The sequence below is a fragment of the Oncorhynchus tshawytscha genome, linkage group LG09, assembly GCF_018296145.1.
Source record: "Oncorhynchus tshawytscha isolate Ot180627B linkage group LG09, Otsh_v2.0, whole genome shotgun sequence".
In the NCBI taxonomy this organism is placed as follows: domain Eukaryota; kingdom Metazoa; phylum Chordata; class Actinopteri; order Salmoniformes; family Salmonidae; genus Oncorhynchus; species Oncorhynchus tshawytscha.
This window is the reverse complement of record NC_056437.1, coordinates 16,963,034-16,980,043: the sequence shown is the minus strand read 5'-3', so window position 1 is coordinate 16,980,043 and position 17,010 is coordinate 16,963,034. Positions and strand designations below refer to the sequence as shown.

The 17,010-nt window shown below is 46.3% G+C and overlaps 1 protein-coding gene across 1 annotated transcript in view; it reads right to left on the bottom strand.

Annotated features, from left to right (window-relative positions):
- Window positions 1-17,010, bottom strand: part of LOC112257464 (aryl hydrocarbon receptor) — a 60,312-nt gene that overhangs the window by 35,845 nt on the left and 7,457 nt on the right. The window contains exon 2 of the mRNA XM_024431037.2: window positions 13,784-13,974. Within this exon, the coding sequence (XP_024286805.1) occupies window positions 13,784-13,974 (191 nt within the window). The remainder of the gene's footprint in view (window positions 1-13,783; window positions 13,975-17,010) is intronic.

Sequence of the window (17,010 nt, the reverse complement as noted above, 5' to 3'; positions counted from 1 at the left end):
GAAAACCACACTCCAGGCGGATCCAACTTTGATGTAATGTCCTTAAGACATAGTCAAAATTAGGCTCAGTAGTATGTGTGGCCTCCACGTGCCTGTATGACCTCCCTACAATGCCTGGGCATGCTCCTGATGAGGTGGCGGATGGTCTCCTGAGGGATCTCCTCCTAGGCCTGGACTAAAGCATCCGCCAACTCCTGGACAGTCTGTGGCGCAAAGTGGCGTTGGTGGATGGAGCGAGACATGATGTCCCAGATGTGCTCAATTGGATTCAGGTCTGGGGAACGGGCGGGCCAATCCATAGCATCAATGCCTTCCTCTTGCAGGAACTGCTGACACAATCCAGCCACATGAGGTCTAGCATTGTCTTGCATTAGGAGGAACCCAGGGCCAACCGCACCAGCATATGGTCTCACAAGGGGTCTGAGGATCTCATCTCGGTACCTAATGGCAGTCAGGCTACCTCTGGCGAGCACATGGAGGGCTGTGCAGCCCCCCAAAGAAACCCCACACCATGACTGACCCACCACCAAACCGGTCATGCTGGAGGATGTTGCAGGCAGCAGAACGTTCTTCACGGCATCTCCAGACTCTGTCACGTCTGTCACATGTGCTCAGTGTAAACCTGCATTCATCTGTGAAGAGCACAGGGCGCCAGTGGCGAATTTGCCAATCTTGGCGTTCTCTGGCAAATGCCAAACATCCTGCACGGTGTTGGGCTGTAAGCACAACCCCCACCTGTGGACGTCGGGCCCTCATACCACCCTCATGGAGTCTGTTTCTGACCGTTTGAGCAGACACATGCACATTTGTGGCCTGCTGGAGGTCATTTTGCAGGGCTCTGGCAGTGCTCCTCCTGCTCCTCCTTGCACAAAGGCGGAGGTAGCGGTCCTGCTGCTGGGTTGTTGCCCTCCTACGGCCTCCTCCATGTCTCCTGATGTACTGGCCTGTCTCCTGGTAGCGCCTCCATTCTCTGGACACTACGCTGACAGACACAGCAAACATTCTTGCCACAGCTCGCATTGATGTGCCATCCTGGATGAGCTGCACTACCTGAGCCACTTGTGTGGCTACCACTAGAGTGAAAGCACCGCCAGCATTCAAAAATGACCAAAACATCAGCCAGGAAGCATAGGACTTCCTGACGGGCCGCCCCCAGGTGGTGAGGGTAGGCAACAACATCTCCTCCCCGCTGATCCTCAACACTGGGGCCCCACAAGGGTGCGTTCTGAGCCCTCTCCTGTACTCCCTGTTCACCCACGACTGCGTGGCCACGCACGCCTCCAACTCAATCATCAAGTTTGCGGACGACACAACAGTGGTAGGCTTGATTACCAACAACGACGAGACGGCCTACAGGGAGGAGGTGAGGGCCCTCGGAGTGTGGTGTCAGGAAAATAACCTCACACTCAACGTCAACAAAACTAAGGAGATGATTGTGGACTTCAGGAAACAGCAGAGGGAACACCCCCATCCACATCGATGGAACAGTAGTGGAGAGGGTAGCAAGTTTTAAGTTCCTCGGCATACACATCACAGACAAACTGAATTGGTCCACTCACACAGACAGCATCGTGAGGAAGGCGCAGCAGCGCCTCTTCAACCTCAGGAGGCTGAAGAAATTCGGCTTGTCACCAAAAGCACTCACAAACTTCTACAGATGCACAATCGAGAGCATCCTGGCGGGCTGTATCACCGCCTGGTATGGCAACTGCACCGCCCTCAACCGTAAGGCTCTCCAGAGGGTAGTGAGGTCTGCACAACGCATCACCGGGGGCAAACTACCTGCCCTCCAGGACACCTACACCACCCGATGCTACAGGAAGGCCATAAAGATCATCAAGGACATCAACCACCCGAGCCACTGCCTGTTCACCCCGCTGTCATCCAGAAGGCGAGGTCAGTACAGGTGCATCAAAGCCGGGACCGAGAGACTGAAAAACAGCTTCTATCTCAAGGCCATCAGACTGTTAAACAGCCACCACTAACATTGAGTGGCTACTGCCAACACACTGTCAATGACACTGACTCTACTCCAGCCACTTTAATCATGGGAATTGATGGGAAATGATGTAAATATATCACTAGCCACTTTAAACAATGCTACCTTATATAATGTTACTTACCCTACATTATTCATCTCATATGCATACGTAGATACTGTACTCTATATCATCGACTGCATCCTTATGTAATACATGTATCACTAGCCACTTTAACTATGCCACTTGGTTTACATACTCATCTCATATGTATATACTGTACTCGATATCATCTACTGTATCTTGCCTATGCTGCTCTGTACCATCACTCATTCATATATCCTTATGTACATATTCTTTATCCCCTTACACTGTGTATAAGACAGTAGTTTTTTGGAATTGTTAGTTAGATTACTTGTTCGTTATTACTGCATTGTCGGAACTAGAAGCACAAGCATTTCGCTACACTCGCATTAACATCTGCTAACCATGTGTATGTGACAAATAAAATTAGATTTGATTTGATTTAGGAACTGAGAAGTGGTCTGTGGTCACCACCTGCAGGACAACTCCTTTATTGGGGGTGTCTTGCTAATTGCCTATAATTTCCACCTGCTGTCTGTTCCATTTGCACAACAGCATGTGAAATTGATTGTCAATCAGTGTTACTTCCTAAGTGGACAGTTTGATTTCACAGGAGTGTGATTGACTTGGAGTTACATTGTGTTGTTTAAGTGCTCCCTTTATTTTTTTGTTCAGTGTATATAGATATATATATACACACACATATACACAGATACACACACACAGTCACACACACCTGCCATCCCTTTCATGTGGTCCAGCCAGGAGTGTGTGTGTGTGTGTGTGTGTGTAGATGAATGTCTCTGACTGTACTCCTGTAGTCATTTGAGTGTAAGCCCTCCCTGTCTCCAGACTAACCTAACTACACAATTTGTCCTCCTGCCCTGTCATGTCCTCCCCTGTCCTGCCCGTCCCGTCTTGCCCTGCTCTGTCCTCCCTTGTCCTGTCTAGGGTCGCAAAGGGAGGGTATATTACTGGAAACTTTATACGTTTACCAGTAAACTACCAGAATTTTGTTATCTTTCAACCATATATAGCAATATATGGTACACTTCTATAATATAAATATAATATATTTCAAGCACATATATAATATATCACAAGACATCTAGTGGCCCTTATGGGTACTTCAGATTATCACAGGTGTCTGTAATTATCTCTGGTTCTCTGTGTGGCCTTATCACATGTCAATTATATGAAATAATTAAATAAGATGATTTTACAAAAAACATTTTAGCTGTAGCCTGTGTGTGTCTCTGAGTGTGGTTTCTGCTTATCACCCAAACAGGCCAGATACACACATCCTGCTTCTCATTCCTGACCACAGTGGCTGCTAGGCACTGATATCAGCCACCACTTTGGTTCTCGGGTCAAGGTCAAGGTCAGAAACATTATCAGAGCTCAGCAAGGGAGGAACTTCGTGGATAGAACAGCATGTCTATTTTTGTGAGAAACAGAATTTGACTTCTGCCTCCCTTAAAGACACACACACACACACACACACACACACACACACACACACACACACACACACACACACACACACACACACACACACACACACACACACACACACACACACACACACACACACACACACACACACACACACACACACAGAAAGAGTTGGTGATAAACATTGGTAGGCTAATAGATGAGTTCCCTCCATACAATGTACCGGCACTTTGAAGACTTGGTATAACAGTCAAGTCCTGGAAACTGAGGCAGCTGGGGCAGTTGTGACACTCAGTGTGCACTAGACCAGAGCATGCAGTTATCAGGAGCTATTAAAATACAAGTGGTTGAAATTTGTATTACACTTAACAGAGCTTGCACTTGTCAGTTGACTGTACATCTTAACAATATCCAATCAATTAGAGGAGTGTAAAAGTGGACCACTCACTCCAGAGGAAACCAATGGTTAGGTAGGCAAGAGTTAGGTTAATGACTGGACTGACTGGGATTCAACCCAGCTCAACCCCCCCTCCCTCACCACCTTCCTCAGCTCTCCCTCCCTCATCCCTCCTTATCAACAAACACAGGAAACAGGCCTGATGATCAGCCTGCCAAGCCATTGCACACACAGCAGCACCAAAAGCCTGATAAACATCTGATTGTCCCTGGAGGCTGTAACCCCATAAACAAGAAGGAAGTGACTGTAACCAGTGGTCAACAACAACAAAAACATTATAATGATGTTTCAGTCCCAAAACAACTGCAGATCTGAGGAACTGGATAGGTACAGTGGGGCAAAAAAGGTATTTAGTCAGCCACCAATTGTGCAAGTTCTCCCACTTAAAAAGATGAGAGGCCTGTAATTTTCATCATAGGTACACTTCAACTATGACAGACAAAATGAGAAACAAAATCCAGAAAATCACATTGTAGGATTTTTAATGAATTTATTTGCAAATTATGGTGGAAAATAAATATTTGGTCACCTACAAACAAGCAAGATTTCTGGCTCTCACAGACCTGTAACTTCTTCTTTAAGAGGATCCTCTGTCCTCCACTCGTTACCTGTATTAATTGCACCTGTTTGAACTTGTTATCAGTATAAAAGATACCTGTCCACAACCTCAAACAGTCACACTCCAAACTCCACTATGGCCAAGACCAAAGAGCTGTCAAAGGACACCGGAAACAAAATTGTAGACCTGCACCAGGCTGGGAAGACTGAATCTGCAATAGGTAAGCAGCTTGGTTTGAAGAAATCAACTGTGGGAGCACTTATTAGGAAATGGAAGACATACAAGACCACTGATAATCTCCCTCGATCTGGGGCTCCACGCAAGATCTCACCCCGAGATGGCTGAATAAATACTTTTTTGCCCCTACTGCACTGTTGGAGCTAGGAACACAAGCATTTCGCTACACCCGCAATAACATCTGCTAAATATGTATATGTGACCAACATAATTTGATTTAATTTCATTTGAGCAGGTGGGTCTGGGCAGGTGTGATGGAGATGGGGGTGTGAGCAGGTGGGTCTGGGCAGGGGTGATGTTGTGGATGTTGGTGTTGTTACTGTACTCTAATGTACTTGTCCTCTTGCTCAGTATGTTGTCTTGTGTATGTTTTGTAGTGTTAAATAAATATATGTTCGTATTTTTATATTTTATTGTTGTTGCATTGTCGAGAAGGAACCTGCAAGTAAGCATTTAATTGGAGGGTGTATACCATGTGTGTATCCTGTAAATATGATTAATAAAACTTGAATCCTCAGTTTGGGATGGCACTGTACCCTGGCAGTGTACCATAGACATGGGATGGCACTGTACCCTGGCAGTGTACCATAGACATGGGATGGCACTGTACCCTGGCAGTGTACCATAGACATGGGATGGCACTGTACCCTGGCAGTGTACCATAGACATGGGATGGCACTGTACCCTGGCAGTGTACCATAGACATGGGATGGCACTGTACCCTGGCAGTGTACCATAGACATGGGATGGCACTGTACCCTAGCAGTGTACGATAGACATGGGATGGCACTGTACCCTAGCAGTGTACCATAGACATGGGATGGCACTGTGCCCTGGCAGTGTACCATAGACATGGGATGGCACTGTACCCTGGCAGTGTACGATAGACATGGGATGGCACTGTACCCTAGCAGTGTACGATAGACATGGGATGGCACTGTACCCTGGCAGTGTACGATTTACATGGGATGGCACAGTACCCTGGCAGTGTACGATAGAGATGGGATGGCACTGTACCCTAGCAGTGTACGATAGACATGGGATGGCACTGTACCCTGGCAGTGTACCATAGACATGGGATGGCACTGTACCCTGGCAGTGTACCATAGACATGGGATGGCACTGTACCCTAGCAGTGTACGATAGACATGGGATGGCACTGTACCCTGGCAGTGTACCGTAGACATGGGATGGCACAGTACCCTGGCAGTGTACCGTAGACATGGGATGGCACAGTACCCTGGCAGTGTACCATAGACATGGGATGGCACTGTACCCTGGCAGTGTACCATAGACATGGGATGGCACAGTACCCTGGCAGTGTACCATAGACATGGGATGGCACTGTACCCTGGCAGTGTACCATAGACATGGGATGGCACTGTACCCTGGCAGTGTACCGTAGACATGGGATGGCACTGTACCCTGGCAGTGTACCATAGACATGGGATGGCACTGTACCCTGGCAGTGTACCATAGACATGGGATGGCACTGTACCCTGGCAGTGTACCGTAGACATGGGATGGCACTGTACCCTGGCAGTGTACCGTAGACATGGGATGGCACTGTACCCTGGCAGTGTACCATAGACATGGGATGGCACTGTACCCTGGCAGTGTACCATAGACATGGGATGGCACTGTACCCTGGCAGTGTACCATAGACATGGGATGGCACTGTACCCTGGCAGTGTACCATAGACATGGGATGGCACTGTACCCTGGCAGTGTACCATAGACATGGGATGGCACTGTACCCTGGCAGTGTACCATAGACATGGGATGGCACTGTACCCTGGCAGTGTACCATAGACATGGGATGGCACTGTACCCTGGCAGTGTACCATAGACATGGGATGGCACTGTACCCTGGCAGTGTACCATAGACATGGGATGGCACTGTACCCTGGCAGTGTACCATAGACATGGGATGGCACTGTACCCTGGCAGTGTACCATAGACATGGGATGGCACTGTACCCTGGCAGTGTACCATAGACATGGGATGGCACTGTACCCTGGCAGTGTACCAGTGGGATACCATAGACATGGGATGGCACTGTACCCTGGCATGGGTGTACCATAGACATGGGATGGCACTGTACCCTGGCAGTGTACCATAGACATGGGATGGCACTGTACCCTGGCAGTGTACCATAGACATGGGATGGCACTGTACCCTGGCAGTGTACCATAGACATGGGATGGCACTGTACCCTGGCAGTGTACCGTAGACATGGGATGGCACTGTACCCTGGCAGTGTACCGTAGACATGGGATGGCACTGTACCCTGGCAGTGTGGACATGGGATGGCACTGTACCCTGGCAGTGTACCGTAGACATGGGATGGCACTGTACCCTGGCAGTGTACCATAGACATGGGATGGCACTGTACCCTGGCAGTGTACCATAGACATGGGATGGCACTGTACCCTGGCAGTGTACCATAGACATGGGATGGCACTGTACCCTGGCAGTGTACCATAGACATGGGATGGCACTGTACCCTGGCAGTGTACCATAGACATGGGATGGCACTGTACCCTGGCAGTGTACCATAGACATGGGATGGCACTGTACCCTGGCAGTGTACCATAGACATGGGATGGCACTGTACCCTGGCAGTGTACCATAGACATGGGATGGCACTGTACCCTGGCAGTGTACCATAGACATGGGATGGCACTGTACCCTGGCAGTGTACCATAGACATGGGATGGCACTGTACCCTGGCAGTGTACCATAGACATGGGATGGCACTGTACCCTGGCAGTGTACCATAGACATGGGATGGCACTGTACCCTGGCAGTGTACCATAGACATGGGATGGCACTGTACCCTGGCAGTGTACCGTAGACATGGGATGGCACTGTACCCTGGCAGTGTACCATAGACATGGGATGGCACTGTACCCTGGCAGTGTACCATAGACATGGGATGGCACTGTACCCTGGCAGTGTACCGTAGACATGGGATGGCACTGTACCCTGGCAGTGTACCGTAGACATGGGATGGCACTGTACCCTGGCAGTGTACCATAGACATGGGATGGCACTGTACCCTGGCAGTGTACCGTAGACATGGGATGGCACTGTACCCTGGCAGTGTACCATAGACATGGGATGGCACTGTACCCTGGCAGTGTACCATAGACATGGGATGGCACTGTACCCTGGCAGTGTACCATAGACATGGGATGGCACTGTACCCTGGCAGTGTACCATAGACATGGGATGGCATGTACCCTGGCAGTGTACCATAGACATGGGATGGCACTGTACCCTGGCAGTGTACCATAGACATGGGATGGCACTGTACCCTGGCAGTGTACCATAGACATGGGATGGCACTGTACCCTGGCAGTGTACCATAGACATGGGATGGCACTGTACCCTGGCAGTGTACCATAGACATGGGATGGCACTGTACCCTAGCAGTGTACGATAGACATGGGATGGCACTGTACCCTAGCAGTGTACCATAGACATGGGATGGCACTGTGCCCTGGCAGTGTACCATAGACATGGGATGGCACTGTACCCTGGCAGTGTACGATAGACATGGGATGGCACTGTACCCTAGCAGTGTACGATAGACATGGGATGGCACTGTACCCTGGCAGTGTACGATTTACATGGGATGGCACAGTACCCTGGCAGTGTACGATAGAGATGGGATGGCACTGTACCCTAGCAGTGTACGATAGACATGGGATGGCACTGTACCCTGGCAGTGTACCATAGACATGGGATGGCACTGTACCCTGGCAGTGTACCATAGACATGGGATGGCACTGTACCCTAGCAGTGTACGATAGACATGGGATGGCACTGTACCCTGGCAGTGTACCGTAGACATGGGATGGCACAGTACCCTGGCAGTGTACCGTAGACATGGGATGGCACAGTACCCTGGCAGTGTACCATAGACATGGGATGGCACTGTACCCTGGCAGTGTACCATAGACATGGGATGGCACAGTACCCTGGCAGTGTACCATAGACATGGGATGGCACTGTACCCTGGCAGTGTACCATAGACATGGAATGGCACTGTACCCTGGCAGTGTACGATAGACATGGGATGGCACAGTACCCTGGCAGTGTACCGTAGACATGGGATGGCATTGAACCCTGGCAGTGTACCATAGACATGGGATGGCACTGTACCCTGGCAGTGTACCATAGACATGGGATGGCACTGTACCCTGGCAGTGTACCATAGACATGGGATGGCACTGTACCCTGGCAGTGTACCATAGACATGGGATGGCACTGTACCCTGGCAGTGTACCATAGACATGGGATGGCACAGTACCCTGGCAGTGTACCATTGACATGGGATGGCACAGTACCCTGGCAGTGTACCATTGACATGGGATGGCACTGTACCCTAGCAGTGTACGATAGACATGGGATGGCACTGTACCCTGGCAGTGTACCATTGACATGGGATGGCACTGTACCCTGGCAGTGTACCATTGACATGGGATGGCACAGTACCCTGGCAGTGTACCATTGACATGGGATGGCACATTACCCTGGCAGTGTACCATTGACATGGGATGGCACTGTACCCTGGCAGTGTACCATTGACATGGGATGGCACAGTACCCTGGCAGTGTACCATTGACATGGGATGGCACATTACCCTGGCAGTATACCGTAGACATGCTCCTCACGGACAATTACTCCAGAAAAACACACACACACAGGGCCAATAAAAAGGCCCAGACACAAATACACACACATCAACCGACATGCTGGAACAAATCTGGGTCAGAAGGATTCTGTCAACTCTTATTTCAATCTCTCTGTTCTCCTTTGAGTCAGACAGAAAACAGACAGCTAGGCTTCAGCCACCTCAGACAGACAACAGGACATAGACATGGAAACTACACTACCATTCACCATACAGATCCTTAAGAGCTGCACCTAAACTCAGAGGAAAAAACACTCAACTTGAAAGACTGAATCCTAACTTCAGATATAAAGAAATATTACTTGTTAAACAAAATCTTTTTCCCTGAGCAACTATATTAGTATTAGTGACAAGCAGTTGATAATACCTCAAATCTCCCCACTGCATCCCCTTCGTGTAGCCGTAATCCTCCCATGCCTCTTGCAGCCAGTGGCTGTTGTGCCCTTGGGCTGAATACTATAATTCCCTTCTCCTGGCTGCGTGCCAAAGCACCTCTCACTCACATGGCTCTCTGTCACGTGATCAGGTCTTTCTCACAGGCTACAAGTGAAAACAGACACATGAAGGACGCAACTGCACTCATCCTTATCCAAATCCGAACCACATATTGAAAGAACTGTGCACATTTACTTTTTGTCAGCCAACAAGATCAGTAGGCATAACAAACAGAAAAAGCAATAGCCTATGTCAATCTACTATCCCCATTGTACAAAAGTTGACCTTTTCTATTGTGTGCTAGAAATAAATATTACAAACATAGTCTGGGAAACTTGTGGGATGCGATAGATCCCAAATTGATACAACCACTAGCATGAAATTAGTTTTGTAGTGATTCCTATGTTGTTGATGTAAAGAACATTTGTTGGTCCGTGGTGTGGAATGAGGAGCAAACAGATGCTGCATTACTTATTCCAATTACTAATAAGCATGCACCCATTAAGAAAATTACTGTAGGGCCTCCCGGGTGGCGCTGCTGTGCCATCAGAGACTCTGGGTTCGCGCCCAGGCTCTGTCGTAACCGGCCGCACCGGGAGGTCCATGGGGCGACGCACAATTGGCCTAGTGTCGTCCGGGTTAGGGAGGGCTTGGTCGGTAGGGATGTCCTTGTCTCATCGCGCACCAGCGACTCCTGTGGCGGGCCGGGCGCAGTACGCGCTAAGGTTGCCAGGTACACGGTGTTTCCTCCGACACATTGGTGCGGCTGGCTTCCGGATTGGATGCACGCTGTGTTAAGAAGCAGTACGGCTTGGTTGGGTTGTGTATCGGAGGACGCATGACTTTCAACCTTCGTCTCTCCCGAGCCCGTACTGGAGTTGTAGCGATGAGACAACATAGTAGCTACTACAACAATTGGACACCACGAAATTGGGGAGAAAAAGGGGTAAAAAAAATGTTTTACTGTAAATACGGTTAAATCCTTGTGGATTGAGGAGGAATTGAAAAATTGTATGGTTGAGAGGGATGAGGCAAAAGGAATGGCAAATAAGTCTGGCTGCACAACCGATTGGCAAATTGAGAAATCATAGGACTGAACTGAATTAAAAAGAAGAAGAAACTGGATTGAGGAGGAATTGAAAAATTTATATAATTTTTATCATTTATTTAAATTTATATAAATTTATATTACATAAAGAATGATAATAAAAATCTTTGGAGCATGGGAAAAAAGGCATGGAATCAGATGGCTCATTCATCACAAAACCAACTGATTTTGCCAACCACTTTAATGATTTTTCAGTGGCAAGATAAGCAAACGTAGGCATGACATGCCAGCAACAACTGCTGACACTTAGCATCCAAGTACGGTGCCAGTCAAGAGTTTGGACACTCATTAAAGGGTTTTTCTTTATTTTCTACATTATAAAATTATAGTGAAGACATCAAAACAATGAAATAACACATATGGAATTGTGTACTAACCAAATAAGTGTTAAACAAATCAAAATATATTTTAGATTCTTCAAAGTAGCTACCCTTTGCCTTGATGACAGCTTTGCAAGCTCTTGACATTCTCTCAACCAGCTTCACCTGGAATGCTTTTTCCAACAGTCTTGAAGAAGTTCCCACATATGCTGAGCACTTGTTGGCTGCTTTTCCTTCACTCTGCGGTCCAACTCATACCAAACCATCTCAATTGGGTTGAGGTCGGGTGATTGAACAAATGAACTTATTCTCTGCAGCAGAGGTAACTCTGGGTCTTCCTTTCCTGTGGCGGTCCTCATAAGAGCCAGTTTCATCATAGCGCTTGATGGTTTTTGCAACTGCACTTGAAGAAACTTTCAAAGTTTTTGACATTTTCCAGACTGACTGACATTCATGTCTTAAATTAATGATGGACTGTCATTTCTCTTTGCTTATTTTAGCTGTTCTTGCCATAATATGGACTTGGTATTTTACCAAATAGGGCTATCTTCTGTATACCACCCCTACCTTGTCACAACACAACTGATTGGCTCAAAAGCATTAAGAAGTAAAGAAATTCCACAAATTAACTTTTAACAAGGCACACCTGTTAATTGAAATGCATTCCAGGTGACTAGCTCATGAAGCTGGTTGAGAGAATGCCAAGAATGCGCAAAGCTGTCATCAAGGCAAAGGGTGGCTACTTTAAAGAATCTCAAATATAAAATGTATTTTGATTTGTTTAACATTTCTTTGGTTACTACATGATTCCATATGTGTTATTTCATAGTTTTGATGTCTTCACCATTATTCTACAATGTAGAAAACAGTAAAAATAAAGAAAACCCCCGGAATGAGTAGGCGTGTCCAAACTTTTGACTGGTACTGTATATCTGACCAAATTATGAAAGATAACAAGATTGTGGGGCTGTTTTGTTAGACTTCAGCGCGGCTTTTGGCATTATGGATCATAGTCTGCTGCTGGAAAAAGGTATGTGTTATGGCTTTACACCCCCTGCTATATTGTGGATAAAGAGTTACCTGTCTAACAGACCACAGAGGGTGTTCTTTAATGGAAGCCTCTCCATAATCCAGGTAGAATCCGGGATTCCCCAGGGCAGCTGTCTAGGCCCCTTACTTTTATCAATCTTTACTAGCGACATGCGACCGCTTTACAACAGGTGTAGAGCCTAACTGGCAAACACACACAGCGTGTGAGTTTCAAGTTGGAGAAGATCATTTTCACCATAAAAATGCACCTTTATAATAAAAGTATTACATGCATAATCGCATTTGTGGTCACTTTTGAGAATGGTGTTTTCCTGCTAATTGAACATTTGCGCTTATAGCCTATTGCTGTGAGCGCATTGCTGTGCTTATACTGTGAAGAAATAGACCAATAGTTTATCAACATTTTAAGCTAAATGTTCTCATCTGTTGCGTTAGGCTCATTGCTTAAAACAGTATTTTTTTAATTTAGTATTTATCATGGATCCCCATTACTCTTCCTGGGGTCAAGCAACATTAACTTCTTGCGGATCAGTGGGATGCTAGCGTCCCATTTCGACAACTTCCAGTGAAATTGCAGAGCGCCAAATTCAAATTAAATTACTATAAATATTAAACCTTCATGAAATCACAAGTGCAATACATCAAAATAAAGCTTAACTTGTTGTTAATCCAGCCGCCGTGTCAGATTTCAAAAAGGCTTTACGGCGAAAGCAAACCATGCGATTATCTGAGGACAGCGCCCAGCACACAAATGCATAACAAATCATTTAACCAGGGAGTTGCGACACGAAAGTCAGAAATAGCGATATAATATATGCCTTACCTTTGAAGATCTTCTTCTGTTGGCACTCCAAAAGGTCACAGTTACATTACAAATGGTCCTTTTGTTCGATAATGTCCTTCTTTATATCCATAAAAACTTAGTTTAGATGGCGCGCTTCAGTCAATAATCCACTCGGTTTCCCTCCTTCAAAATGCATACAAAATGAATCCCAAACGTTACCAATAAACTTATCCAAACAAGTCAATCAACGTTTATAATCAAACCTTAGGTACCCTAATATGCAAATAAACGCTAAAATTTAAGACGGAGAATCGTTATTGTCTTTACCAGAGAAAAATACCAAAGAACGTGCTCTCATTCACACGCTTGGAAACACTTGCAAGTCAATTTGCAGTAAATTTGCAGTCTACAAATGATTTGCAGTTATGTTTCCGGCCCCCTGACCATCCACTCGAGTTGAATCTAGTTGATGATCCCTGCTGTAGAGCATGTTAATAGCCTGTGCATTACTTTCCAACAGTGAGTTTAACGATAAACGTAGTGTGTGTGTGCGTGCCTGTATGTATGGTGTGTGCGTGCGTCTGTGTGTGTGTGCACCTCCAACCCCACTCACCATGGAAGAAGCTCTTGACCTTGACATATCCCACGCTGAGCCGCAGGACAGACAATTTGTCCAACCTACCCCTGACCTCTGGGGAGAAGGGCAGCAGGCTGGTCAGCCGGTCGAGCTCCCCGTTCAGACGATTCCGGTGACGTTTTGAAGGGTTGGTCTTTACCACACCGTCACCTGGAGCATGCTTCAGACTGGGGACAGGAGAGGAGGAGAGGGAATTAGTCATCTACTGAACAGAGCTGAACTGCAGCTGATTGTCAGAGGCTTTAGCGCAGAGGTTTACAGACCAGAGAGGACAAGGGAAGGTTAGGAATGAACACAGACTTTGGACTACTGAACACAGACTTTGGACTACTAGAGTATATGATTGTCAGTAGCAAGCTAACACAGTCTTGTGGTGAACAGACAACCCAGGTTCAAAGCCAATCAGTCACATTGGTGCCATGACACAAATTCTGTCAGGTGATGCCTATCAGCTGCTAGGGTCATTCTGGAGAGGAGGTGGTCAAAGGAAGTGAAGTGTAATAGATTGGAAACCTGGTCAGTCACACTTACAGTACCAGTCAAAAGTTTGGGTACACCTACTCATTCAAGGGTTTTTCTTAAAGGGTTTTTTAAACTATTTTCTTAAAGGGTTTTTTAAACTATTTTCTACATTGGAGAATAATAGCGAAGACATCAACACTAGGAAATAGCACATGTAGTAACCCAAAAAGTTAACAAATCAAAATATATTTTATATTTGAGATTCTTCAAAGTAGCCACCATTTGCCTTGATGACAGCTTCGCACACTCTTGGCATTCTCTCAACCAGCTTCAGCTGAAATGCTTTTCCAACAGTCTTGAAGGAGTTCCCACATATGCTAAGCACTTTTTGGCTGCTTTTCCTTCACTCTGCGGTCCAAGTCATACCAAACCATCTCAATTGGGTTGAGATCGGGTGACTGTGGAGGCCATATCATCTGATGCAGCACTCCATCACTCTCCTTTTTGGTCAAATAGCTCTTACACAGTCTGGAGCTGTGTTGGGTCATTGTCCTGTTGAAAAACAAATTATAGTCCCACTAAGCGCAAACCAGATGGGATGGAGTATTGCTGCAGAATGCTGTCGTACTCATGCTGGTTAAGTGTGCTTGAATTTTTTTTTAAATCACAGAAAGTATCACCAGCAAAGCACCCCCCACCCCATCACACCTCCTGCTTCACAGTGGGAAAGACACATGCAGGGATAATCCATTCACCTACTCTGTGTCTCAAAAAGACAAGGCGGTTAGAACCAAAAATGTCACATTTGGACTCATCAGAGTAAAGGACAGATTTCCACCAGTCTAATGTTCATTGCTTGTGTTTCTTGGCCCAAGCAAGTCTCTTTTTCTTATTGGTGTCCTTTAGTAGTGGTTTCTTTGTAGCAATTCGACTATGAAGGCCTGATTCACTCAGTCTCCTCTGAACGGTTGATGTTGAGATGTCTGTTACTTGAACTCTGTGAAGCATTTATTTGGGCTGCAATCTGAGGTGCAGTTAACTCTACTGAACTTATCCTCTGCAGCAGAGGTAACGCTGGGTCCTCCTTTCCTGTGGCAGTCCTCATGAGTGACAGTTTCTTCATAGCGCTTGATGGTTTTTACGACTGCACTTGAAGAAACTTTCAAAGTTCTTGAAATTTCCCGGATTGACTGACCTTCAAGAGTGTGCAACGCTGTCATCAAGGCAAAGGGTGGATACTTTGAAGAAAATATATTTTGATTTGTTTAACACTCTTTTGGTTACTACATGATTCCATGTGTTATTTCATAGTTTTGATGTCTTCACTATTATTTTACAATGTAGAAAATAGTAAAAATAAAGAAAAACACTTGAATGAGTAAGTATGTCCAAACTTTTAAATGGTACTGTATGTAGTCTGTCCTGAAATGCCCTGCCCCTGTAGTAAACAGATGGCTGAGAATAAGAAGCTGTTTCAGGTCAATTTCTCAACACCAGTTCCATGAATAGACAACAAAGACTCACTTCTATAAGCATATCAGGACATGTAAAATGAACGCAGTAACAGATTTTGGGAAACAGAGTCCATTCTTCATGACAGGTCTGGTTGTCACACCTGCTCCCGCTCCTCTGTCACCATCATTACGCGCATCAGCGCAATATTGGACTCACCTGGACTCCTTCACTTTGTTGATTGTCCTTCTTTATCGGTCTGTTCCTCAGTTTGTTCCCAGTGTCAACAGTGATGTTATTTTTCCCATGTCCATGCGCTGTCTGTGTTCTGTTTCATGTCCGTTGCTTAATAAATGTTCACTCCCTGTACTTGCTTCTCGTCTCCCAACGTCTGTCTTTACACGGGTAATCATCTGGCTATTGCTGTCACTTACAATATGTTTTCAGGGGCTTGAAAGAGACAAGCCCCTTCAGACTATAAAATTGAGGGACAGGAGAGAAAATAACTTTCCATTATAGAGATGCAGCCTGTGTGATGTCTAATCCAGAGGCCATCCTGCAGCCTGCAGCCACAGGCAGCATAGCTAAGGACAAACAGGATTTATGTTCCACTGCTGCTGCCCCAGAGGACAGAGTGACTGGCTGGCTCCTCTATACCTTGGGGAGGAGGGATGGTTACTGAACCCATGGTATATCCTTTGGGAAACGCATGGAACTCATACTCAGGTTGGTTCTGAATTACAGGATGATTTATTTCAGCATAGCGTTTCACGATCGTTAACCAGTGATGCCTTCTAGAGTCCCAATTAAGGTCAATTTCAAAGACATCTGACAGGGCCAATACAATTTCAAGAGGGGGAAAGTACACAAACATTTTATTTATTTGATCTTTTATTTAACTAGGCAAGTCAGTTAAGAACAAATTATTATTTACAATGACTGCCTACACCGGCCAAACCTGGACGATGCTGGGTAAATTATGTGCCGCCCTATGGGACTGCTAATCACGGCCGGTTGTGATACAGCCTGGAATCGAACCAGGGTGTCTGTAGTGATGCCTCAAGCATTGAGATGCAGTGCCTTAGACAAGGGCTTTTCTTTCGAAGCATTGATTGTGCACTAAAAAAAACATAAAAACATCCTAAAAAGGAGTGATGTCATCATTGCGAGCCTGCAGCATCATGGGGTCTACCGGGGCTCTGCCAGTGTAACTACAACACATTACAGTAGGATTACTCTGCTAGAACAGGCCTGAACACGACACACAGTCTGCCAACACTCCCTCCCAT